Genomic DNA, 26456 nt, shown 5'->3' on the forward strand with positions numbered 1-26456 from the left:
TGGACTGTGGCATGCGACCCCATGCCTTCATATCCTCCCGCGTGCGATCCCACAGCGGGGCAAGGTTACGAACGCGGGAGACACCTGCATCCTCGGACAGAAAGACTCCCAGGTACTTCATTCCTCCAGGGGCGAACTGTAAGCCCGCTGCCCAGTCCCCCGCCGGTCCCCTGCTGCCCAGCACCCACAAGGTGGATTTACCCGGGTTCACATAGAGGCCGGAGGATTCCCTGAAAATCTGCAAGATATGCAGCAGCCGTGGCCCCGACCGACCAAGATCTGTAAGGAAGAACAACACATCGTCAGCGTATAGTGCTATCTTGTCCGTAAGGCCCAGGGACCAGCGAAAGCCCTTGAGCTGGGAGTCTATGCGCACCCACGCAGCTAAAGGCTCTATGGCCAGCGCAAACAGGTATGGGGAGAGGGGACACCCCTGTCGCGTACCCCTCTGAACCGGAAAGGGCCGGGACACAGCCCCCCCAAATTACACGAAGGCCGTGAGGCCGATGTACAACAGCTGCACGTAGACCAGAAAGCGAGGACCTATATTAAGGCGGCGTAGCAGGGCAAACAGGTAGGTCCAACTTAGGGAATCAAAAGCACAGTTCATATCTGCCAGGAACAAGGCAGCCCGTTCATCTAGGTTTCTCCAGGCCGAGACCGCCACCTGGGCACGCCTGATATTGTGTCGGGTGGCCCTCCGGGGCATAAAGCCCACCTGGTCAGGGTGGACCAGGTCCGTGATATGGGGTTTGAGCCTATTGGCTAGGGTTTTGGCCATGACCTTGGCTTCCGTATTGATCAGCGATATTGGGCGGTAGGACGCGTGGCTCTCCGGAGGCCGTCCCGGCTTCAGGAAGACCACCACCTCGGCATGCCTCCAGTCCGGCGGGAGCACCCCACTGTCCCGCGCTTCCCCGATCACCGGGCGCAGGCGTGGGCCCAGCTGCACATAAAACCATTAAAAAAAATTGCATGGGAACACGTTGGGGCCCGGCACCTTACCCGGGTTGAGCTCGCCTAAGGCAGAGCCCATCTCCTCATCCGTGAAGGGCCTATCCAACAGAACCCGAACCTCATCCGAAACCAACCACGGGGGGAGGTCATCCATGAACCGCTGAACAGTCTCAACCGGTAGGCACTCCAGGGGCACGTACAGTCCCTCAAAATATGTTGCGAAGCTCTCTGCGATATCCGACGTCTCTGAGATCGGTGAACCCGCCGGGTCCAACAGCTGGGGCAGCGGCTGGGCATGGAGAGTGCCCTGACACAGGCTGTGTAGCATCTTACAGGACTTGTCCCCCCCCCCATTGGTACACCCGACTATGAGTGACAAGCCAGGCCTGCCTCGCCTCCTCGAGTAAGACAGCCGTGTATTGCTGCTGGGCTTGGGCCAATCGCCGCCCTATCAATCTACCACTCTCCTCCCAACACCTGCGCTCCAGCGCTTCCAGCTCCGACTCTCGCAGCACCAGATCCCGCCACCTCTCTGGCCGTGCCGCCACGCACCAGGATATGTCTACCCCACGTAGGTTTGAGGGCCTTCCAAAGGGTCGTCTGGGAATCCACTGAGTTATGATTGGTAGTCAGGTAACTGTCAATTTCCCGAGACATATGTTCTCTATAGGGGGCCTGTAATAGCTGCCATCCAGACTTGCGCCAACGGAACGGAAGCCCAGACGGGCCTACTCTAAAGGTAAGGGCCACCGGCGACTGATCCGAAAGAGCCCTTGGTAGGATATCAGAGGCCACGATCCTTTGTGCCAGACCCCTAGGGACAAACAAGTAATCCAGTCTGGAGAACAATCCATGCACCGAGGAGAAATATGTATAATCTCGGCTCGCGCCGTGCCTAAACCTCCAGACATCTGTTCAGTCCAATCCCGTGGCGAGGGCCCGAAGCTTGGTGGGGGGGTCCCTCTACATCTACATCTACATCTGCGTCAGTCATCCCCCTCCGCCATCGATCCAGGCGCAGATCCATCACGTTGTTCCAGTCACCCCCAACCACGGCCAGGGTGTCGGGCATGCCACTCCAGAGGGACATAACCTTCTCCACCAGAGGCCACTGTAGCGGCGGCGGGGCGTAGACACTGCCAAAGGTCACCCTATCTCCCGCGACCCTCCCCTGGACGAAGATGTACCTACCCTGTGGGTCAGACCAACTCTGCTCATGTGTAAAGGAGATTCTGCGATGTATGAGAACTGCAACCCCCGGGAACCCCTTATAAAGCCTGCGTGGAAAACATGTAAGAACCCAAAGCGTTGGAGACAAAGCGCTTTTGTTCCCAGTAGGTGGGTCTCATGGAGCATTAAGAGATCTGCCTCGGCTCTCTTGACATAGCGGAGCACCGCCCCCTGCTTCACCTTGTCCAGAACCCCCCTCACATTCCAACTCACAATGCTCACTGTGCCTGGAGCTACTGGCCCCCCACTCTGAACAGGCGACATTTGACAATGGCACTATATGAGCCACAAAGGCCCCAACGGTCTAGCATGCACACAACCCAAGATACAGACACCAGCAGATTAAGCACAACCAAACCCCCCCCATCCCAACTCAACCACAAACTACCCCCCCCCCCCCCCCCACAACTCCCCCACCCCTCCCAACTTGAAAGCACCTGTCGCGGTTGGATCGCGGCCTGGTCCCCAACGGGGAACCGAGGGCCACCCCCTCCAATGGATCCCCTGAACACACCCCATAACTAGGGAGAAACCCGTCTGCCCCTCATACAACTCTTTCCCCCCCACCCCCCCCCCCCCACCGCCTTCCCCATCAATCAAGTTCACCATTAAGCCGTATAATTTTTAAGTTCTCCCACCCTACAAATCCTCTTAACTGAACCCTGAAAGAATCCCATAATGTATTAGAAAATCTAGGACACTAGTCGACAAACAAAACCGCCCTGTAAGTGGAAATCTTGCATCATCAATACATGGGCAAAGGGGAAGGGAGGCCATCATATAGGAACTAGATCCCTGTTATATAAGTGAGGGCATACCATCTGTAGTTACATAGATAGGAATAAGGAATCAGCTTTGTTGTATTAATTGGAAAGGAAAGGGATTCATAAGTGGACCTTAGCACAACAGATTATTTTTTTCATCAAACTGTTGTAGGTGTTATCCAAAAAGGTATCATTCCACTAGGGAAAATGCTGCAACTGCAGCCATAGTTAAGGTTGCTCCTGCTTTGGACATTTACCAAGCCCCCATGTGGGCATCCATCCTACTTTCATGAAGGAGTACTGTATCCAACTCTCAAATCCTGAGGGAGGTTTGTGTTGGTTAATTTTGCCTATTAGGTCATTCTGGACGTCCTGGTGTGAAGTCTACTTCTCAGACCCACATTCCTGCACAGGGCGTTGCTTTGGTATGGATTCAAAAGGTAAGGAATCTGGTCAGAAGTATGCATTAGAAGAAGCAACTTTCTAATTTCACATGGCATGCTATGAAAGGCTTGTAATTGATTAGAGTAGTGGCATCTAGCCAGTATTGACCCAGAGTGGGACAGAGAGAGTAGGTTGGGTGAAGAAGGAGGAACTCCATCTTCAGCAGGTTTAGCTTGAGGTGGTGGTGTGACCTCCAGACCTGGAGATATCATGGGCCCTTTTCAAGTTCTGCAATATGTTATGGGATAAGACTTTCATATCCTCACAGTTCAGGCTGCATTGTTTTCTATAGAGGCTGAGTCATGACTGAATTGTACATGGCTGGGCCAAAAATGAGATGGCATGGTGGGCAAAAGAATGAATGGTTGGAATGCTACCCCGATTAATTGCCAGTGGTTATAACTAGTGCAAGTATTTCTCCAACAACCTTTTGTGTGTTTGATGAGACTTTAAAGTCAGCTTAGTGTTATTAGCATAAAGATAGAAAGATACGTTAGATTGTCTGAGAATTGAACTGAAGAGGGTTCATATTTAAGAGTTCCTGGGATAGAATAGATCCTTATGCTGTTCCTTGCTGGAGGAGAGAGGGTAAAGAAAAAGAAAGTCTGCTGGGTATGGCAGATACGACTGAAACCAACTCAGGACTGTGCGGCTAATCCTTGTTTACTGTGACCGAAAGACATATTGGGTTTCATCAAAGTATTTGTCTTCTTTGGAGCGTTTTTGCTGTTGCACAACACAATTCCTCAGTACTTTAGCTAGAAAAGGGAGGATTACAACAGTGTGAAAGTTGGTATGGTCGTTTTATTCAATATCGGGTTTCTAAAGTAATGATGTGAACTGCACCATTTTCAAGCAATACAAGATGATATCTTCTGTTCGGGATGAGTTGATCATGTTTTCAACTAAGGAGTTAAGATGAAACGTATGCCTGTAACAAACGTGACTGGAATAGGGTCAGTGAAAAGCAGGGATGGTCTGCTGCACAGCTTTTTGGTCAGATCACATCCTGCTAGACTACCAACTGCTGCAGATGGAATTCACTTTCCAACTCGTCATATAAAGTGAACTCCTATAACTACTGTAATATGGCTTTGACACTTTGCTGGTGTTCAGTTTGATCACATGAATAAACAAATATATATTTTTTTTTAAATGACATCACAGCTATCTATTCAATCCTGGAATGGCTCGTTGACAAAACATTGAAATGCTGTAGTGGATTACATTTCCTTAAGGCCATTAGCTGATCAGTATGAAATGGAAATAGTACAACACAATACATTAGTAGTAGAGAAGACTAGGAAGGCGTATTTTTGGGACAGTTTTTTTTTTAAATGATCTGAGGATAGGCCGCTGTAGTCATACAAGTTTAGTTTTTGACCAATTCTCAACTAAATTTGAAAAAAAATGACGTCACATAAAAAAGATGTGCAAATATCTTGCTTCACATTTAGGTAAAAAAGACTTGTGAATTGCAATGCAGTATGATATCGTACAGCCATTGTTTAGCGATCTCCCTCCACCGAGAAGGTAGAAGGATCTTTGTTTTATGTATCCTGGTAACCTAATTCTCTTGAACTAAGTTTATGCTTATTATTTTATGCTGAGAAAGAACTGATACTGAAACAAGGATGCATCTTATGTTATGTTCCGGCTAGAAACGAGATGTATTGTTTTCTATAATGTGTAAGCATCCTCAGCAGGATGCAGAGAATTAAACACACCGGTATTTTCAAGTCATTAAACGTTGTGATGTATATCCATTAATACATTTGTCTTAAAATGTTTGATCATTCTCAGATTGTTCTTATAAACCTGTGTCTTTTATGCTGTATGGCAGCATCATATTTTATGAATTAGTAAGGATAATTTATGTTACTAAAAGTTGAAATACATTTAATATATTAAGTGTCCGTTTGATTTAAAATTAATTTCTACCTTATAGAGATGAGTACTTCAGGATGAAACTTCAGTGGAAATCAGTGAGTGCAGAACAAGAGGACCGAAATACAAGATTTAAAGATTATAAAAGTCTGATAGGTAATTTTTCTTGGACGCAACTATGATTGTATTTGGTTTGCACTTTATTCAGAAATAAAGCACAATTCGACTACCTGATGCATCACAGTAGCATTTTTTAGTGATGTAATTATGTATTGAGTTGTAATATGCATGTATTCAATTTACAATCTCATCAAAAGACATTTATATGCAAATCAAGTAAAAACAAAATCAATGCTGACTTTATTTTTCTATCACATTCTGCACTGTGCTACGCTGATAAGTAATTACTTTTATACATGGTAACATTTCTTAACAACAACCTTAAAAAAGCTATCTTTTCTTCCCCTTCCTTTACTTAAAGTCGCTTTTATGTGTTTCGGACTGACATTTGCTTAATATCAGTTTAATTTTAATCCTTGAAAGGTTTCATTTTCCTGTGATGTGTTCGCAAGAATGAGTATTTACTTTGATTAACTGCATATTGACTTGATGCAACCTTTCCACATCCAAAAGCATAATATCTGCTTTTTATCGTATTCCAGAAAAAGACGTCAATCGCACAGACCGAACAAACACATTTTACGAAGGGACGGATAATCCAAGCTTAATTTTGCTTCATGACATTTTAATGACATACTGTATGTATGATTTTGATCTGGGTAAGTACAGTTAAAGGCAAGCACACCGTAGTGATGGTAACAAAATGGTTATTTGTAATTATCAATGTCTTTCTTTGAAGTCCTTGATTTCAATGATACAGAAAAACGTCAACAAAAGGAGTGCAACTTGCAACTTTCATGCATATATCATTAAGATTCCTGATTTATGTCTGTGGATTTCTATGGATGCCATAAGGTAGCCATGCTTTGGACCAGACATTTTACTGTGGGCAAATCCTTTGCTGTTCATTTTGGAGGTTGGCAAAGTAGAAATAAACATTTGTCTTTTGTTCCTATTCCTGGTCCTAAAGATTTAACAGAGTAATCAACAAACATCAGATCTGCTTTAGGTTCCTGTGCCTCTAGTATTCGATTGATGAAAACGGTTCACGTAGGTGACCAAGTTCCAATAAACATGCTAACTGGAAAAGAGCATAATGATACAAGTGGTGCTCACAGAGTATGCCCTCATTTTTAAAGGTTCCACTCTGAAGAGCTGTGACTAAGTCACATTAGTGAATAGCTTTATTTAGTGCGTGAGTACCATTGAGCATGCATCTGTGGAGTTTGCTCAAGTATCAGTGCTTGTCACAGCCAAGTGGGAAAGCGATAACTGTATGTTTCACCTAGCATCAGGAGAATGGTTTGAAGAAATGTTTGAAGATCCTGGCTGCCACTGTGCACTTAGTAAAACTAGACTAGGTGGTTAGATGGGCATATCAGAAGGCTTCAGCATCATTATGATCTAGAAAAATGAGTAAGCATTGACAAAGAGTGCTAAAAAGAAAGGACCATCTTGAGAGACATTCATTTCCCTTAGGAAAGTCTTTATCTAAGAATCCCTTAAAACCCGAGGATATAGCAACAAGGCCATTGGGTAGTATGTGAGGTAAAGAGTTGCCACATTCCGAGAGGCTTATGAAATTTCCATGGACAAGCCAATACCTCCAAACCTCTGTGAGGTATCCTCAGATCTGCTGGCTTAACAGCTCAGTGCTTAGGATTCTGGGAGAAGACCACGCAACAAAAGTAGCTTTCTGTTCATGAAGGCTAGGGATGTGCTTCAACCGATGGAAGCCACAGTGGCCAGGTTTAAGTTACCTTTGAGAATAACAATTCCGAGGAGCTTAATGCCCTTGAACTCCTGCTATCCTGAAGCTGGTGAAGGTTTATGCACACTAATGTTTCATATGTGTGATGCTCAATTAGGTGTCAGTGTGATGTGACTCTATTCCGGTTAAAAAGATCCTGCCTAAAAAGATACTCACAATCTTTCCCCTAGAGAGATTGCAACTCATGCCCATTCACATGTACCACCTTGAAGGGGGTTTGACAAGGTGGAAACCGATATATCTAGGCTCATGTTTAGGGAATTAAGGACACCACATCTGCCTTATGTCTCCATCAGGTATGGGAAGGCCTTTTGAATTACAGTACTAACCGTCTTTATTCTTGTTTAGTACAAGGAACTACACTATTTTCTGAGACTCTAGTTTCACTCGGGTTATTGCATTGGTTTTCGTCCAGAAGATGAATATTGTGATGTAGTCCAAAGAAAGTTCTTTACATCTCAAAAATAAAGTATCTTGTTGAATGTGGGCATTGGTGTTCTTTACTATACCTGAACCAAAGTCCTGATGGGTGGCATGGCTTTTTACTATGAGTTTTTATAATGTAATATACAATGTGGGTCTGCTGTTAGATCACTAGTTAATTGTTTGTTCATTGAATGCACTGGAGTTTGTGGTGGAAGCACAATGCCTAGAAAACAGACCTGCTTATTTTCTAAACAAGAGCTGATTCAATTATGCAGACTAAATAATATGTACCTAATTATCAGTTTTTCTGAGGCTCATTCTAACAGGCCAGAGAAATGTCCTTTCTCTGAAGCTGTCTGAGCATAGCAACTAAAATGTGGCTGCAAGGAGAGAGGTTATGGTATGGTACATTTATTCTTAGGGCACACTATCATCTGGGTGGTATATTTGCACTGAACAGGTTTGATAGCTTGGCTAAGCTTAGGACATGGTTTATTCGAAGAGCTAGGTCTTCAGCTTCTTGCAGAACGCAATAAAAGAGAAGAAGGTTCTGATTTGTAGTGAGAGGTCCTTCTGTGTTTAGGACCGATGTATAAGAAGGCCCCGCCTCCTGATCTGTTTCTGTTTGTGTGTGGGAGAACTAGTCTGGCAAAACGGAGGTGTCTGGGAGGTTGATGGAAGGAGATGCGACTGTTCACTAGATGAGGCCTATGCTGTGTAATGCTCTGAATCTGTGAGTGAGGACTTTGAAGTGAGCACGTTTGTGTATCGGGAACCAGTGGAGCTCCTTGAGGTTTTGTGGATGTGTGTTTTGTGTGGGAGGTTGAAGATGAGTCTTGATGCAGAGTTCTGGATGATTTGTAGTGTTCTGGTGAGTTGTGTGGTGATTTCAAAATAGAGTGTGCCCCCACAGAGTATCCTGTAGTGAGTCCTTAATCCTGAAAATGAGGGTAAACTAGAGGTATGTGCTAATAGCAGCAGTAAATAGTAAAAAGCTTAGTCTTTCTTTATACATATGCCTAATCAGAAAGCATGGACCCATGTCTGACACAAAGCAATAAGAAAACGAAACGCAGAACATCGGAACTGGGCACACCTCAAGGGTGCAAGAATGACTGCCATAAGATCCGAACAGCTCCCAGAGAGTCACTGGATAACTTATGCTGGGAGGAAATAAACTTTTTGGTAGGCAGGCCGAACACCAATCAATGGGGAGAATTTCTCAATCAGAGTTTGACAACACTGGGCCTTCACGAAGTATGGAATAAAAACATCGATCATAAGCAGTTCTGCAAAATAGCAAATGGTTCGGCAAAAAAGATTTCCTTGCTTAAAGACAAAAGAACTCTAATTAAACGGAGACACGCTTGGACAGTCGTTAACTCTTACACCACCCAAAAACCGCAAGTTTTCCTAGCCCAACACTATTGCCAACAGCTAAAAGAAACGCTAATAGCGTATCGTCTGGGCACGCACTTTTCAAAAGATCTAATGCCTTCCTGGAAACAATAATCAGAAAGTGCCAACTGCAGACCATGCGGATATAAGAACAAAACAGTGTCACACATCCTTTGTGTATGCCTTGCGCTGCAGGTCTTAAGAAGAAGATATTATCGGGCAATCTTCAATACATTGAAAATCCGCACCTGCAGGCAGGCGGTGATACGGTGGCTAAGTGGCGTCTCACCCATCCTTTCTTGTCGGGGAATCAAATTCATGGTTAAGGCAACAAAGCAGTTACAAGAAAAGGAACAGGCACAAGGAGTTTTCACTTCCAGAACAAAAAAAGAAGTACAGGGACAGAATCCAAAAGACAAAAGTGACACAAACGGACTTAGGTTGCTTTTTACTAATTAATTTGATAACTGAAATCACTTTTGATAGAAAATAATCAGACTCCATTTCAATTTTTACTTGCATTTTATATTTGTCGTTGCACTGTTTTTATCGCTTGTAAATATTGTAATGATTTTAATTAATCACACAATAAAATAAAATAATGATGATGAGTGGATAGTTAACGAACTATAAAGCCAAATTGACAGAGAGAATTGGATTACGTTATACAGAAGACCCTAATGTAATTGAATATCTCCAGCCACAGTAATATATATTTTGGGCAGGGAAAGATGCCTAAGAAAAGCACACTTTCTGCACTTATTACTCTGGGTGTACAGAAAGTGAAAAACTGGAACGAGCAGTAATACTATGGCAATAGAAAATCCTTTGTCTACTGTCTAAAAATGTGTTATAGGCATGGCTTGCCACCTTTAAGAAAGGGGTTTAATACATCCCTCTCAGACTACACTCTAAGCTAGAAGTAAATAAAAGTTTTTAAAAAATGCAACTAGCAAAACCTTTGCACCTGAATTGAAGCCACAGAGCAATCATCGTCAGGCACCAGCCAAATAACTAAAATGGAAATAGTCTCCTTGGAATCCCAGGTCAACATCTTACAGAGCATTACGAAGACCTGAAAAACATATCCAGAAGTTACACTTTTAGAATCAAAAACATAACAGAAGGAGAAGAAAGAGAAAAACAGGAAGCCTGTAGGTGTGAGCTGTTTCGAAAAATTCTGCGGAAAGATGACCTTTTCCATATCACAATAGAGTGGTCACATAGGGTAGGAAGTAAACCGGAAGACACTAAAGCGAGACCGAGAGACACAATGGAAAAATTGTTGTCTTTTCAGATGAAGGAGCAAAGTCTGAAATGAGTCTGTTCTCAGAGTTCATTCAGCATGAGAAAAGCAAGAGTATGCTCCTATCAGCACCTGGACCCTAGTACCCTGAGCAAACGTAAACAGTAGCAATCAGTAGTGGAAGGCTACATGCCAAAAAAATGCATTGTAAGTGGATATTTCCATAAGGAATTGCTTTCAAATGTCAAGAATAAGATGTAACAGCAAAGTCTATCCAAGAACCTGTGAATTCTCGATATTTCGGTTAATGAGGAAAATCCACTGATGTGCGGAAACCATTTGAGGAATCTCATGAAAGGGGCCAACTATCAACCAAAACAAGGAAAGACATGAGACCTGCCTGGAATCAGAAAACAAGAAAGTTGAAAGCTGTCCATAGTAGACAATAACTACTCCAAACTGTTGACAATAATACAATGAACACATTTCAGTGAGATTAAATAAACTCAGAAGTAACTCAGTGGACACTTAAGGAAAGTGACACCAGATGGAAAAGGTAAAGCCATGACACAAGATGGCTACAATGAACTGACAAGACTAATATTGCATTTCCCAGTAGTAGCACCACACGGTACAAACAAAAAAACCACTGCCATATTCCTGCCCAGCGGCATTCCGAAAAAAAAGAAGGTACCATGGCTGAAGCAAAGGAACCCTTGAATATATCCTGAAAGACTCTATGCAGATAATGAATCACCCTACACAGTTAATTTGTTGGTTATGTCAAGTTTGTATGTAAATATGTAAGTTAATAGGGAATAGGGAGGAAAGGTGGAGGGAGGTCCGATGTCAACGAACGCTCAACTACCAATGTAACTTTACTAGAAGGCTAACTTAAGGTCAAAATCAGCTAGTTGTTGTAAAGTTGCAGGAAACCCTCTGGTGGATAAGTATCATCGCAGACTAGTCAACAAGGACTACTCAACATTGATCCACTCTTCCACTCCTATCAAGACAGCAGGTGTAGCTATCTTAGTTAGACAGAACATTCAAGCACAAATAATTCTTGCAAAGAAACATAAGGCTGGGAGATATATCCCTAATCACTTCTACTACCAAGGGATGATCATATCTGTGTTAAATATTTACATACCCAACACAAATCAAGAACGTTCTATATCACAATGCCTTCTGCCAGTGGTTCACTTTTGATAGAAGAGGTGGTTATGGGAAGGGCCTGAGCTTAGTGCAGGGTGGAAACCTAGGCCGATCCAGTAACCAGAGCCAGGTATGCAAAGCAGCTGGCAGAAAATTAAGAGGTTTAAATGAAGACATTGACCTAGTGGACATATAGTGACACATACATGAGACCAAAAAGGACAACTCCTTTTCGGTCTCACAAAGGACATGGACAGGAAAATCCTAGGTAATGTAAGGTGAGCGGACTTAGTTGGCATAGTTGGCATGCCACTGCAATGGGTGGTAGAATGGGAGTTGAGAGTACAGGAACATGTGTAGAGGTAGATAGCTGCTTAAGGAAAAACTCCTTCAGGGACCTGATGAATCTGCAGGAAATACTTACTCATACAGATGAATTTCTGCATATACATGAAGGCGATAACATTACCCAATTCACACAGTGCGACGCAATGGAGGCTTATATTACGGAATCTCTAATAGCCCTAGACGCACGCAAGGAAAATATATTCTGATAACATAAATGAGGAACTGATGTTACTATTGTAAGCCAACAAAACCCAAACCGCAGCCAATAAGGTGGGCAAATAACACTATTCGAAACAAATTGACTGGTGAAAACCTTTTTGAGACTCCCAGCAGAAATTTCTATACCAAGAGTAATAAAACAGGCAGATTACTAACCCTACAATAAAAAGCTACAGAAAGAAAAACATACATAGCAGAAATCAGGAACTGTGTACGGAGAATTAGGAAGGACGAAGCCACAAAATCAGAAGCCTTCAAACATTTTTACAACGGAACTGTACCGTAAGGGCGAGGGGATTTGAAGGCAGGAGAGGACTACAAACTGCCAACAACAAAATATATCAATTGATCAAAAAGCATATTTAGATAGGACCATAATTGAGGAAGAAGTCAAAGACACGAAAAGAGTGTTTACATTGGGAAAGGCCCCAGGGCTGGATGGGTTTGCAAATCCCTACATAGATACTTCTAACTCAACTCTTTCATTTCTTCTGGATGGGATCAGGAGTCCTCCATTACATGAGGGAGGCGAATATCACCTTCATATGAAACAAGGAAAAGATCCAAAAGAATGCAATTCATGCAGGTCAATTACCCTAATAAAGGTGTATACAAAATGTTTTACTAAGGTGTTGGCAAGTTAGCTTGACAAATACTTACTGGGTTTCATTGATCTAGACCAATCCGTGTTTGCTAAATGCAAATACTCATGACAACCTTGGTACAGCCACTCACCTGACAGAAAAGACTAATAGGAAGGGCATCCCAGCTGTTATGTTTGCATTCAACGCTTAAAAGATATTGGACCCAGTTGTAGCTTTCCTGGAAATTACTCTACAGAGAGTACGATTCGAAGCAATGTTCCATAGCTGGGGTCATGTCGCTTATAAAGAACCAGTAGTGTGGAATCTAATGCATGGATTCAGATCTGAGATGAAACAGTTGCAGAGGGGAACACACCAAGGATGTCCTCTCTTGCCACCTTTATTTGCTCTGTATTTTGAACCTGTTGCAGCAACAATTAGAGAGGATCCTGAAACGGGTGGTATAAATTTCAGGGGTGTGCAGCAAAAAGTATGTTTATTTGCCCATGATCTACTAGTGGCCATCACAGAACCTACATCACTGTTGGCACTCATGAGGCACCCAGAAAAATTTGAGAGAGTTGCTTGATTAAAAATGAACTGGGGTAAATCGGCAGTTATTAAACATTAATCTTCCACAAGAGGAGGCTAGATAGCTATAAGTTGAATTTCACTTTCAATTAGTAGAGAAACTCATATATTATCTGGTGTTAAACATTACTGCATCACTAGACCGAATGGCTAAAGCCAATTGGCCACCCTTGAAAAGAGAAATCAGGGCAGACCTAATCAGATGGCATCTGCTCCCTGTATAGTGGTTAAGAAAAATCTCTACAGTAAAAGTAGATATCTTACCACGCCTCTCATGTTTAAGGCAGTGCTAACTCTGATCCAGAAGTACAAAATATTCTCCCTGCTGAAAATAAATCTTTTGTTTGGGGAAGAAAAAAGCTATTCATAGTGGCTCCAAGAGCTAAAAGAGAACTAGCTTTCCTGATCCTGCGGAGATACTACCAAGCAGCATACTTGAGACTACTACAAGACTGAGTCTTCTGGTGAAACTGATTAAATATATTTTAGAATTTACAGATAGGACACTAGTTGAAAGGTATTTTTTTGGGGATGTCATCTGACTGCCCACACAATCTATACCAAAAAATAAATACATAAGTGATATAGTTGGAATGATAATGAGTCTGTGGCATCAAATAGACAAGACGTGAAGATTAACTACATATCTTTCTCCCTCCGCTAGTGATCCTGGGAAAAGATCCCACAAGGAATTGCAGACAAAGAAAGGGAACGGTTATGATGCTGGAAATGTGTGAATCTCGAAACATCAACACTACTTGTCTGGTAGACGTACGCCAAACTGAGGCACCTCTGGAAATAGGTGCTAAGTAAATTCAAACTGAAAATAGGTTTCCATATATATGATTCTTCAGCAGTAATACTGCTGGGCCTATGAGACAGAAAGACAGCACACACAACTAAGTTTCAAAGGAACTTAACAAATCAACAGCTGACAGCTACTAAGCAGTTGATAGCCAGTGACTGGAAAAAGTGGAGGCCTCTGGAGGACCAACACCATCCACACTTTGGATGGTGTTGGTCCCAGAAAAGATGAGGTATAACTTAACTACCAGCCCAAGAAACTCCAGTCTCTTGTCCCCTGATCAACCATCTCATAGGATTTTCTTTTTAGATGGCCATATAGATTACGAGCTTTGGATTTTAACTATTGAAGAAAAATGCTGAGATGGGACAGTAAAAAGGTGGCTTCTCTCGACCACAGTTAAAACTAGTTGGGGTGTGTGACCAGGGGAGGATTATGGGGGAAGAGACTTGGAACTGAGCAAATACTTTACTTCATTTCTGGACTGGAAGTGTAGAATGTATTGTGTATTGTGACACGGTATTGACTCAGTAACATTTATTTTCAAGTTAAATACCAATATTTGTGTCTGTGCTGATTTCAGAGATTGGGATCTCTGACGGGATTCGTCTGACTTAATTCTTGCCCATTGGAGCATAACTGACTGGACAAGGGTGAGAGAAACCTGCTAGTTTTCTTTTCTCTGAAAAGGATGCAGTAGTTACTGTGTATAACCCCAGTAATTTGTGGGTAACACAACACACCATGAGCTCCTTCGTTGATCGAGACTAGGTAAGCACCCAAGCTTTTCTTTTAAAAGTCTGTCCATTGTCAACCAATAATAGGCCTATAGTAAGTTAATAGTTGATAAAGAATGACCTTGTTGTTGATGGTGTAGCTAGTTCAAGAAAATGATTTTCTACTTTATAGGATTGTAACATTTTATTTATTTTGTAAAGGGAAAGGATAGGGAACAGCGGCTGTCGTCTACATCCATCAGCCGGCGAGGAATAAACATTTAGGTATTGTTTCAATTTACATAATCCTGCCCCTACATCCATTGGCCGGCTCGGTAGTCATGAAGCCAAGGGGAGAGGAGTGGTAGAGAGGGTAGAGGTGAATGGGGAAACATAATCCAAATCAACAGCAAACAGTGGATAAAGAAACAATACGGGCTCTTGTCGCGAGTGTTGTAGTAGTCACTCCTTCTTTTCTCTTGGGTCCACTAAGGGGGTAGAGGGTGTAATCTGCAGTTTGTGCAAGTATATCGGGCATGTGATGTGTTCAAATTGTCCCGAAAGGTGTTTAATCGATGTTCCCCATCTGCTTTCAAACTTGGGTAAAGTGTGGCTAATGGTGGCTGTCAATTTCTCCATCCCCAGTAAATCCCAGAGCTTATGAAGCCAGTGGGTTGGGACTATATCAGTACCCCACTTTGATAACCGGACTTGTTACGCTGCGCACAGCGCTAATTTAATAGCCTTACCGCTTTCAGAGTGTAGGGGGTAAGTTTGAACATTGGGCAACCCCAACAATACATAGCTAGGAAAGCGGGGTATTTCAGTTTTAAACATCTTGTCAATGTCGGCCAGGACATTCGTCCAATACCTATGAAGTTTGTGGCAGTGCTACAGTAGGTGGGTGAGTGTGCCTCCGTGAGCGCAGTGTCTCCAACAAGTGTCCAACCTTTCCCTCTGCCATTGAGCCAGGCGTGTGCTACTTTTAGTAGTATTTCTATGCCCACAGCGCAAGTGGCGGAGGTGCGTGCTTGATGCAATATATCGAACCATTCCTTATCTGAAAAACTGCATTCGCATTCTTGCTCCCATCTCTCCTAGCTGGAGTCTATAGAGGTGAAATCTGAGTATTTAAAAAGTAATACATGTCTGACAAAATGAGGGAATCCTCTTTCCTGGGTAAAAACCAGCGTTCAAACAACGTTAGTTGTCTACTAGCATGGGGCTTGATTGCAGGAAGAGACACCCAGTGTCGGACCACTAGATTACGCCAGTACTCCAAGGTCCGGTTGGAGGGCATCAAAGTCCACCAAGCCTCGCACATCAAATAGGTCACCAATCCTCTTGGACTGCGCTTCCTGCCAGCATGCGAACTATTTCTCTTGCGTAGTGGATTTCCTATGATTGGTGTGAGTGAGGAGATCCACGTGGAGAGCTTATGAGTGGAGTATACCTTGTCCCAAACCCCAACAGTTGCTCTGACCACTGGCGAGATGTTTACGCTTGCGCTGTAACCACGGGATTCCCGCAACTGCTTGATCCAGGAAACACCAGTGTTTTTTGGTCATCAGGCACTGCCATTCGACTATATAGCGTAACTGAGCAGCCTGATAACATTGTGCCAGATTTGGCAAGTGGTAGATATGCTCGCTTATTTGCCATCCAGGCCCGTTTACCCACCGATATGAAGGCTTCAAGAGCAACCTGTAACTTCTTGAGAATGGGTGCCGGAGGTGGGGGGGAGCGGCATCACCTGCATAAGGTAGAGAATTTTCAGCAGCAGGATCCTTTTTACCGCCGCAATGTGGCTCACCCAGGAAAGGGGACCCCCATGCCACAATTGAATAAGCGAAATCACTGTATGCAACAGGTCTATGCAGTTATCCAGTATTGGGGTATCTTTCATAGATTCACATGCCTGAATCATTCCCCGTCGTCGAGGCGGGAGTCCCACAGTAAATAAAAAAGCAGTGCCAAAAGCACTTTGCAGTAGTAGGCCCTAGAAAAAAGGCCTGAGGCCTATATTATAGTAGCCTATCTACCTCATTATGCTAAAAGACCCAAAGTCTTTGCTCCAACCAATCAGCTCACAGCACCCTCTAGAACCTTCCCTGCAGAGCCAGCTCTCCTCAGATTTTCACCGCACGTCGTGTGGAAGGGAGTCTCCCTGAGTCTTGACTCAGTTTTTTCTTCAAGAGCTTCAAGATGTCTGACAAGAAGGCCTTGTTCAGACCCTGCAGAACATGCGAGAAGAAGAGGGTCCATGTGGATGACTTACACAAGGACTGTATTTATTGCCTGTATCCCAAGCATGAGGCAAAAACCTGTAAGATCTGTACTACCTTCCCTGCCAAGACCTTAAGGGATAGGGAGGCCAGAGTCCTTTTGTGGCTTAAATCCTCTTCCAAGGATGATGATGACAGAGCCTCTACCTCTAGCAAGAGGGCAAGGTCTCACGAGGATAAGATAAGTGAGGGGAGAAAGCATATTAAGACCTCCCACTCTACTTCAGGCTCTTCTCAGAGATCCAAACATTCTGTCTCTGGAGCCTTAGCCACCAACGATCCGGCAAAGAAAACAGTGAGTAAGACTTCTACTGTCTCCTCTCCAGTGACCACTGTCTCTACTTCGGCCTCTTCTTCTATGACTATGATATCCACTACATCTATTACTACTCCGATTGTGTCGACTAAGATTAGTATTGTGACAAAGAAGACTCTCGTGGACGACTCGTCGACGAAGACGCCGTCATCATCAAAGAATTCGTCGTCTAAGAAGAGCCCGTCGACGAAGAATGCATCGACGTCTATCCCGTCGACGACGAGCCCATCCTTGGTTACCCCGTCGACGACAGTCCCGTCGACGGTGGCTCCGTCGACGAGTCCGTCGACGACTGTCCCGTCGACTTTGAGCCCGTCGACGACAGTCCCGTCGACGGCAAGTCTATCGTCGACGATGCCTTCGTCGTCGATCTCGTCGACGATAAATCCGTCGACGACGGCATCTTTTCAGCAAATAGATGCACCTTGGTCTCCTGGATCATCAAGGTCGATGGGATCAGCTTTATTAAGACCTGCCACTGGGAATCAGGCCTTTTGTACGCCAATAGCGACAAAGAATTTTCAGCTAGTGTCTTATAAGAGACAACAGGGTGCCTATATATCTCCGCTTATGCCTTCTCATCTTCTAGAAACTTTTGCCGATGATGAAGAAGATGACTATGAAGATGATGACGATGAGGGTGCTTTTGGTGTGGCACGTCACCCATCCGAACTTGTCATCAAGTGCCAAGATGATGATGAAGAAGATTCATATGCGGAGCACTACTACCAAGAGGGTATCATAGGGCCTCATTCATTAGAACATCAAAGAAGGCCTAGAGTCCCGGAAGTCACTCAGTTGCCGCCTAATCTGATACAGGATCTACAGGCTATGCTGGCGGACTACAAGCAGCGTTTTCCTCCACAAGTACCTCAATCTGATACGGTAGCTCCTCCTCGGCAACCACCGGTCTCTCCAGTTGTGGAAACTCCGCAACCGGTCTTGCCTCCACAAACTCCGGATACATCATCAGAAGAGGAGGTAGAGGATGGAGAGTTGCCTAACATACCTTCATCGGACCCATGGGATGAGTATGTTATACCCATGCCGTCCCCTCCAACTCCACAACCTTCAGATTCACCGCCTGAAGATGTAGGTGGTTTTCACAACTTGATGCAGAGGGCATCAACCAGGTTTAAGCTCCCGGTTACAGTGGAGCAAACGGAGTGTTTTCTCCATGACTTTAAAGAGGAAACAAAGAAGATATCTAGAGCCATTCCCATGATTGATTTTATTTGGAAGGAAGGCATAAAGATAATGAAAAACCCTGCATCCGTGCCTGCTGTGTTACCCAGAATAGAAAAGAAATATCGTGCTCCGCTCTCTAGTCCGGCGTGCCTTATTGGTCATCCACGCCCGGATTCGGTAATCTCTCAGGCGGCGCAGCAAAGGTCAAAGAACCCAGCTACCCCTATTTCTACTCCACCAGATAAAGAGGGGCGACGATTAGACCTTATTGGGAAGAAGTTTTCCACTATGGCTGCAGCATCCATCAGGATAGCAAATTCAATGGCGATTATTGGACGCTACGATCGCCAGATGTGGTCGGAGATGGCTAGATTCATGGAGCTATTGCCAGAGGACTCAAGACAAGAAGCCAGAAAAGTTTTAATGGAAGGAGAGAGGGCAGCGGAAGAATCCATCGACTGCGCTCTAGATATGGCGAATACAAATTTCAGGCAGTTGGCTGGGGCAGCCGTCCTGAGACGTCAGGGGTGGTTAAAAGCCACTACGTTTCGTCCGGAGGTTCAGTTGAAAATACTGGACATGGCTTATGACGGAGAGTCCCTCTTTAGAAAACATGTTGATGAGGCTCTCCAGACGATTAAAACTGACACAGATACTGCAAAGTTGCTAGGATCCTTGCAATATAAAAGAGGTTCATTCAGAGGAGCTAGAGGACGAGGTTATTCTTCCAGAGGAAGTTATTACCAGCAAGGCAGACAGTATCAACCACAATACCGTCAAAACTACCAGTCCTCTTACAGACAATCTGGATCGGCTGGTTTCTCTCGTCAAGGAGGAAGAAGGCGCGCAAGCAACCAAGGACGAGACAGTCACAAGAAACAGTGAGAGCAATTGGGCGCCACCTCCAATCCCTTACCTTCCCGTGGGCGCGAAAATATCTGCTTTCCAACAGCAATGGCAGAATATAACATCGGATCGGTGGGTGCTAGACTTGATCCATCATGGTCACACCCTAGAGTTCATCACCAAACCTCCACCAACTCCGCCCAGGGGTCCCCCTCCCCCTCGTCTTCACTTATTGTTCAAGGAGGTGCAAGCTATGCTACTCAAGAACGCAGTAGAGAAGGTTCCATTCCATCAGAGAGGGACAGGTTTCTATTCCCGTTTTTTCCTCATAAAAAAGAAAACAGGGGAATGGCGACTGATCCTAGACCTGCGCAATCTGAACAAATATCTCAAGAAGCAGGGATTTCGAATGGTCACCCTCTCGGACATTCTCAGTTGCCTCAACGAGGGAGATTACATGGCTTCCTTGGACATGGAAGACGCATACTTCCACATCCCAATCCACCCAAACCATCGGAGGTACCTCCGTTTCACTGTGGCCGGCGCCCATTATCAATTCAAAGTTCTCCCATTTGGCCTCAAGTCGGCCCCAAGAATTTTCACGAAGTGCCTGGCCCCGGTGGCAGCAGCTCTCCGGGCAGCAAAAGTGCAGGTCTTCCCGTATTTGGACGACTGGCTAGTCAAAGGTCCATCAGAAGACAAAGTGAGAGCCGATATTACGGCATGCCGCAATCTCTTTGCATCGCTAGGCCTCACAATCAACGAGACCAAATCACAGATGCATCCAAAGCAAAGCCTGTTGTTCTTAGGGGCTTGCTTGGACACGGTGGAATGCAAGGCATCCTTGTCTCGAGAGAGACAACTCCGTCTGCAAGCGTTGGCCAGAAAACTGGCAAGAAGAAAGTCACTTTCAGTTCGCCTATTTGCATCACTTCTGGGGATGTGTTCTTCAGCCATCAACCTCATTCCATTGGTGCGTCTAAAGATGCGACCACTGCAAGAGGAGCTAAACTGTCAATGGCATCAAGCGACAGGTTCATTCGAGGACACCATCACAATCACCAACAGGATGGTGCACGCACTCCAATGGTGGTCTCAGATCAGCAATCTGGAACAGGGGCTTTCATTCTTGCAGAATCCTCCGGATTTTATTCTGACAACGGATGCGTCCATGGAGGGTTGGGGTGGTCACCTCCAGGAACTGCAAGTGCAGGGAAGATGGTCTCAGCAAGACAAGAGATGCCACATCAACAGCCTAGAGTTGAAAGCCATTTGTCTGTCTCTTCAAGCGTTCCTCCCCAGGATAGTGGGATCCTCGGTTCTAGTCAGAACGGACAACACCACAAGCATGTTTTATATCAACAAGCAGGGGGGAACGAGATCGGCAACGCTATCCAAACAAGCCCAAGAGTTATGGAAATGGTTAACAATTCACAACATAACCCTCAAAGTGGAGCATGTCAGAGGCCTCTACAACACTTTGGCAGACAAACTGAGCAGAGCATTGTCAGATTGCCACGAGTGGGAACTGGACAACGGCCAGTTGAACTATGTGTTTCAGAAATGGGGCAAACCCAGGTTGGGCCTATTTGCGACCCAACAGAACAAGAAATGCCGGTACTACGCCAGCAGATATCTTCAACAGGGGTCAAGGGGGAATGCCCTTTCGATGCGATGGTCAGGGACTTATGCATACGCTTTTCCTCCGATCCCTCTGATTCCACGGGTGGTGCGCAAAATGAAAGTGGAGAGTTGTCGCCTTCTCCTCATTGCTCCCAAGTGGCCTCGCCAGTATTGGTTTCAAGAACTCATGCTACTTTCTCAGGAGCCACCGATCAAGCTGCGGGTAATTCCGAAGCTACTGTCACGCAACGAGGGTCAAGTACTTCACCCAGATCCTCAATCACTGAAATTGCACGCATGGCTCCTAACTTCTTAGAATTCGAGCATCTTCAAATTCCTCAGGAATGCCGGGACATTTTGGAGAAGGCAAGAGCCCAGAGTACATTAAAGACTTATCGTCTCAAGTGGAAGCGTTTTTGCGCATGGTGCATCTCTAGTGCTTTGCACCCTATAGAGGCACCTGCAGAAAAGATATTGCCCTATTTGTTACATTTAGCGCAATCTGGCCTTTCTTTTTCATCGATAAAGGTCCACTTAGCGGCCTTATCCAGGTACAGAAAGAGGACCAACTCTCAGTCACTCTGCTCTTCATCGCTAATCAAGCAATTTATGAGGGGTCTGTTCCGGGCTTATCCCCCAGTCAAGCCCTCACCACCGGAATGGGAGCTCAACACGGTTCTATCACAACTGATGAAACATCCGTTCGAACCTATCCATAGAGCCGACCTAAAGTTCTTAACATGGAAGATTGCTTTATTATTGGCGCTAACTTCCGCAAGAAGAGTGGGAGAAATTCAAGCTTTCACTATAAAGGAGCCCTTTTTACATTTCTCCCAGGACTATGTCACTTTACGAACAAATCCAACGTTCATACCGAAAGTACCTTCCCAGTTTCATTTAAATGAACCTGTCAAGCTGAAAGTTTTCTTTCCAAACCCGTCAACCCCGGCTGAAAAGACATTGCATTCTTTAGACATCAAACGATGCTTAAAATTCTATCTTCAGAGAACCAAGACTTTGAGAAAATCAGATCAACTGTTTGTAGCTTATGGCCAGAATACATTGGGGAAAGCGGTCACTAAAGCCACAATTTCAAGATGGATCGCATCCGCAATTCAATTCTGCCACGTCAAGGCTAATCGACCATTGACAAGGTCTGTTCGATCTCACTCCACAAGAGCTGTAGCAGCGTCTGCGGCTTTGTTTGCAGGAGTGACGCTTGAGAACATTTGCCGTGCTGCGACATGGAAGAATGTCCACACGTTTACAAGACACTACTGCCTACAATCAGCAAATCAGGATGATGCAGCAGTGGGCCAAGCTGTTTTACGTCACCTGTTTCCATAAGGAGTATGTTCAGGTACTGATGTTCACTTATTTCATATAAAGTACATGCAATTTGATAGATTATGTTTATATATACAGAAACATGGTAACATGTTGTGTTTTGTTGTATGATGCCTAAGATTTCTTTCCAGGAAGAAAATGCGTAATTTCAATGTTGAACTTGAACATGATTTATTAATAGTTCAATCTCTAAGCGTTTGTTGGTTGTTGACGATACATTCATGGGGGTGCACTGCAATAAGTCTCCCACCATCCGCAACCGACTTTGCCTGGCTTACTGCTTGCTATTCTGATTCAGGCATGTGAATCTATGAAAGATACCCCAATACTGGATAAGAAAACAAGTTACTTACCTGTAACTTCAGTTATCCAGTATTGGTATCTTTCATAGATTCACATGCAACCCACCCTCCTCCCCGGAGAGTCAGTTCTCTAAGTTTGGGATACTTGTTCCCACTTGTGCTACGAAAATCTGAGGAGAGCTGGCTCTGCAGGGAAGGTTCTAGAGGGTGCTGTGAGCTGATTGGTTGGAGCAAAGACTTTGGGTCTTTTAGCATAATGAGGTAGATAGGCTACTATAATATAGGCCTCAGGCCTTTTTTCTAGGGCCTACTACTGCAAAGTGCTTTTGGCACTGCTTTTTTATTTACCGTGGGACTCCCGCCTCGACGACGGGGAATGATTCAGGCATGTGAATCTATGAAAGATACCAATACTGGATAACTGAAGTTACAGGTAAGTAACTTGTTTTCTTATGTGTGTTCGAACTTTCTATTGTGGGAAATATTTCAATGCCCAGGTAGTGGATACCTTGCTATGTTCACTGAAAGGGGAATTCTGACTCCAAGCGGATTTTTTCCTCATGAGGAATGGTGATATTTAGAGCTTGTGCCTTGGCTGTGCTTACTTTTAAACCGTAGACCTCGCCGAACCGTTCAAGCTCCTGTAAGAGAGGAGGCAGTGAGTGACGCGGGTCAGTTATGGTCAATAAGATGTCATCAGCATACAGAGCTATTTTATGGGATTGGCCCCCATTCAGCCTCCCTCTATCTGTAGATGGTGAGGGATGCTGTCCACTAGCAGCTCCTTATAGAGCGCAAATAAAAGTGGTGAAAGAGGGCAGCCTTGTCGGGTCCCTTTCGAGGCCATAAAGATCGGAGACTGAGTATTATTCACCGTGACCCGCGCTTTTGAATCCACATAGCCAGCCCCGGCCCAACGCCGGAACCTGGGTCCAAAGCCCACCTTCTCCAGTACCTTGTGCAAGAAAGGCCAATGCATGCAGTCAAAGGACTTTTCGGCGTCTATTGACAAGAACAGCATTGGAACCTGTGAATGCCTAGTCTTGTCCAATAGGTGAAAAAGCCATTTGATATTATCACTGCAGGTGCGACCCGGTATAAAGCCAAATCAACCCCGGCATATGTCTACCCAATCTACCCGTTAAAATCCCTGTAAAAATCTTGGCATCTACGTTCAGGAGTGATATGGGGCGGTATGATGAGCAGTGCTTGGGATCTTTCCCTGGCTTTGGTAGCACTGTGATTATTGCCTTACGCATTGATTCCGTGAGCTCCCCTGATTCGCTAAATGAGTTATATAGTAGAACTAGAAGTGGGGATTAAAGCGAAGCATACTGCTTCTAAAAGGCTGCTATGAAGCCATCCTGTCCTGGAGCTTTTTCCAATTGCAGTCGCCTATTGTGTCCAGTACCTCCCTTTCAGTTATGTCTTTCTCCAACTGCTCAGCGTGGGGGGTCAGCAGCTTTGTTATTGGGGCCTGTGCGATGTACGGTGAGCAAATGTCTGGGGGGTGTCCCTTCTGCCTTGTACAATTGTGCATAAAAGCGACCGAACTCAGCCGCTTTATCCTCATCCCTTGCAAGATGTTGTTCTCTGCCATCTATGATGCCCTGTACATGCCTAGAGTGCATCTGCACCCTCAACCTGTGTGCCAGCAGCTTTCCTGCCTTGTTTCCCCCGCATAATACTTCTGTCGCGTTTGCAGCAAAGCATACGCAGCCGTGTCCATATCTAGCACTCTAAGCTGTTTCCGCGTTATATTTAGTTGCTGTTTATTTTTATGTGAGCCTACACATCGATGCACGTCTTCTAGTTCTTTCACACTAGCTTCTAGCGCAGCGCCCTTCGAAGCTTGTTCCTTATTAAATTTGGCCGCTATTGCTATATATGTGCCTCGAGCGACTGCCTTGACAGCCTCCCAAAGCGTCACTCTCGCGGTATCTGGTGTGTCGTTGACAGATAGGTAGTCTTCTATGGCCTTCTCCACTTCCTTTACCATGGGGTCATAAGGTAACAGTTAGGATTGAGACGCCAGATTTTGTTTTTCTGATGTGTTGTTGGGAGGTGTAACTCTACTGGACCGGGGCATGGTCAGATATGGCTGCCACCTAAATCGTTGCCTGAACTACTCTCGGGCATAAAGGAGCTGAAACCAAGAAATAGTTGATTCTCGCATGAGATTGGAGGGCAGCAGAAAAGGAGCAAGAACGTGAGATCAGATTTTGCCCCCCCCCCCCCCCCCCCCCCACCAAATATCGTCAAGTCTAGCCTCCGCAAGCCAGCTCATCCCTTGTGGAGAAAACATCCCTGTGGGCCCTGGACGTGGAGGGGAACTATCTATGGTGGCATCCATAATCAGATTAAATCCACCCCCTATTATCAAGTTGGAGTCTGGGGAAGCAAGTACCACTAGCGCCTTACGGATACAAGGTTCCTGACGTTCATTGGATGCATAGATGGAAGCTATAGTGAGTGAATGTTGAGCAAGAGATATCCTCAGGTCCAACCAATGGCCCCAGAATTTCAGATTGTACCCCATCAACTTTCCCTTGGAAGTGTGTAGCGACCAGGATTGCAACCCCTGTCTTTTTCCCTTGGCTAGAGGACCAGTACTGACGATCAAACCATTTCGACCAAATCCTGTAGCAATCTTGTTTCAAAAGATGTGTCTCCTGTAGGAGACCTAGATCACATCGGGCCGCCCTAAGCAGGTTATGGATTGCTATTCTTTTGGCTGGTAAATTGAGATCCCTTACATTCAGGCTAATTACTCGCATCATGGTTCAGAGAGGGTAGAGCGGCTATGAGAGCCCTGTCAACTCCTTCATTACCCCCACCCTCAACCCGTGTATGGAGTAGGGCAGTCTGCTTAAGTTTAGAGCACAGAAACATTGAGTGAACGTGAAAACAAAAACAGGAAATAAAACAAATGCACCAATTGGTGCACAACTTGCAATTTTGTAGTGAGGGTCCATGTCGTTGGCCGTCCGCGGGAGGTGTGAAGAGGGATATGGGTTCACAGTCCCCGCCGCAACTGATCGAGTTCTATTCCCAGAATGTCCGCTGCCTCCGAGGGTGTGCGTGTTGCCTGTGTCTCTCCCTGCCACATGAAGACCAGCTGGAGCGGCTGGCCCCACCTGTACTGCACTCCTTTGTCCCTCAAAAATGCAGTCACAGGTTTCATTACCCATCGTCTCTTCTAAGTGGAATGACAGACAAGTCCTGGTACAAGTGAACTTTGGTGCCCTCAAAGAGGACATGTTATTGGTCTCACACGACTGCCATAATTAGTTATTTTTGTTTATATTTGTGAAGACATGTCCGGATGTCTTGTGGCGCACCTGGTGAGGTGGAGGAGCTACCCGCCCTATGCGTCCGGTCCAGAAGGAGTTCCTTCCCGTCCAAGGCCAAGACTGTGTCGGAAGAGGCACAGAACGTAGTCCTCCAGGCGACCTGTATCTGCTTCCAAAGGCACCCCTTTAATTTGGATGTTTGATCTGCGTGACATGTTTTCCTAGTCCTCCAGGTGCAGGTTGAGGTCAGCATTACCATCTTTAAGTTCCAAGATCTCTCTGCGGCATTCCTCCATCTCTTCTTCCTAAGAGTCCCCAGCACGCTCTAAAGTGTCCACCCTCTGCTCTAATTCCCCCATGTCATGACGCAGATCTTTAATTTCAGTGGCCAATTCTGCTCTGAGGGCTGTTATATCATCCTGCAGTGTGCCGAAGAGCGCTTACATGAAGCCTCGGGTGATCAGGGCCTCCTCGTTCACCTTCTGTCATGCCGACTGGCTCGCCCCACCCTCATTTCAGGGAGGTCGAGACGTTCACAGCTTTTTTGGCAGTGCCCTTAACCAAGAGGTCCTTTATAGTAGCAAAGTCCTTC

At 45.1% G+C, this 26456-nt stretch overlaps 1 protein-coding gene across 4 annotated transcripts in view; it reads left to right on the plus strand.

Moving 5' to 3' along the window:
• The window catches only part of TBC1D15 (TBC1 domain family member 15), a 608606-nt gene that overhangs the window by 382784 nt on the left and 199366 nt on the right, over window positions 1-26456 (plus strand). For all 4 annotated transcript variants that reach the window (XM_086918096.1, XM_086918103.1, XM_086918101.1 and 1 more), the window contains 2 exons: window positions 5344-5438; window positions 5945-6061. In XM_086918096.1, the coding sequence (XP_086774222.1) occupies window positions 5344-5438; window positions 5945-6061 (212 nt within the window). The remainder of the gene's footprint in view (window positions 1-5343; window positions 5439-5944; window positions 6062-26456) is intronic.

Source organism: Lissotriton vulgaris, chromosome 1_1 (assembly GCF_964263255.1).
Source record: "Lissotriton vulgaris chromosome 1_1, aLisVul1.2, whole genome shotgun sequence".
Taxonomy (NCBI): Eukaryota; Metazoa; Chordata; class Amphibia; order Caudata; family Salamandridae; genus Lissotriton; species Lissotriton vulgaris.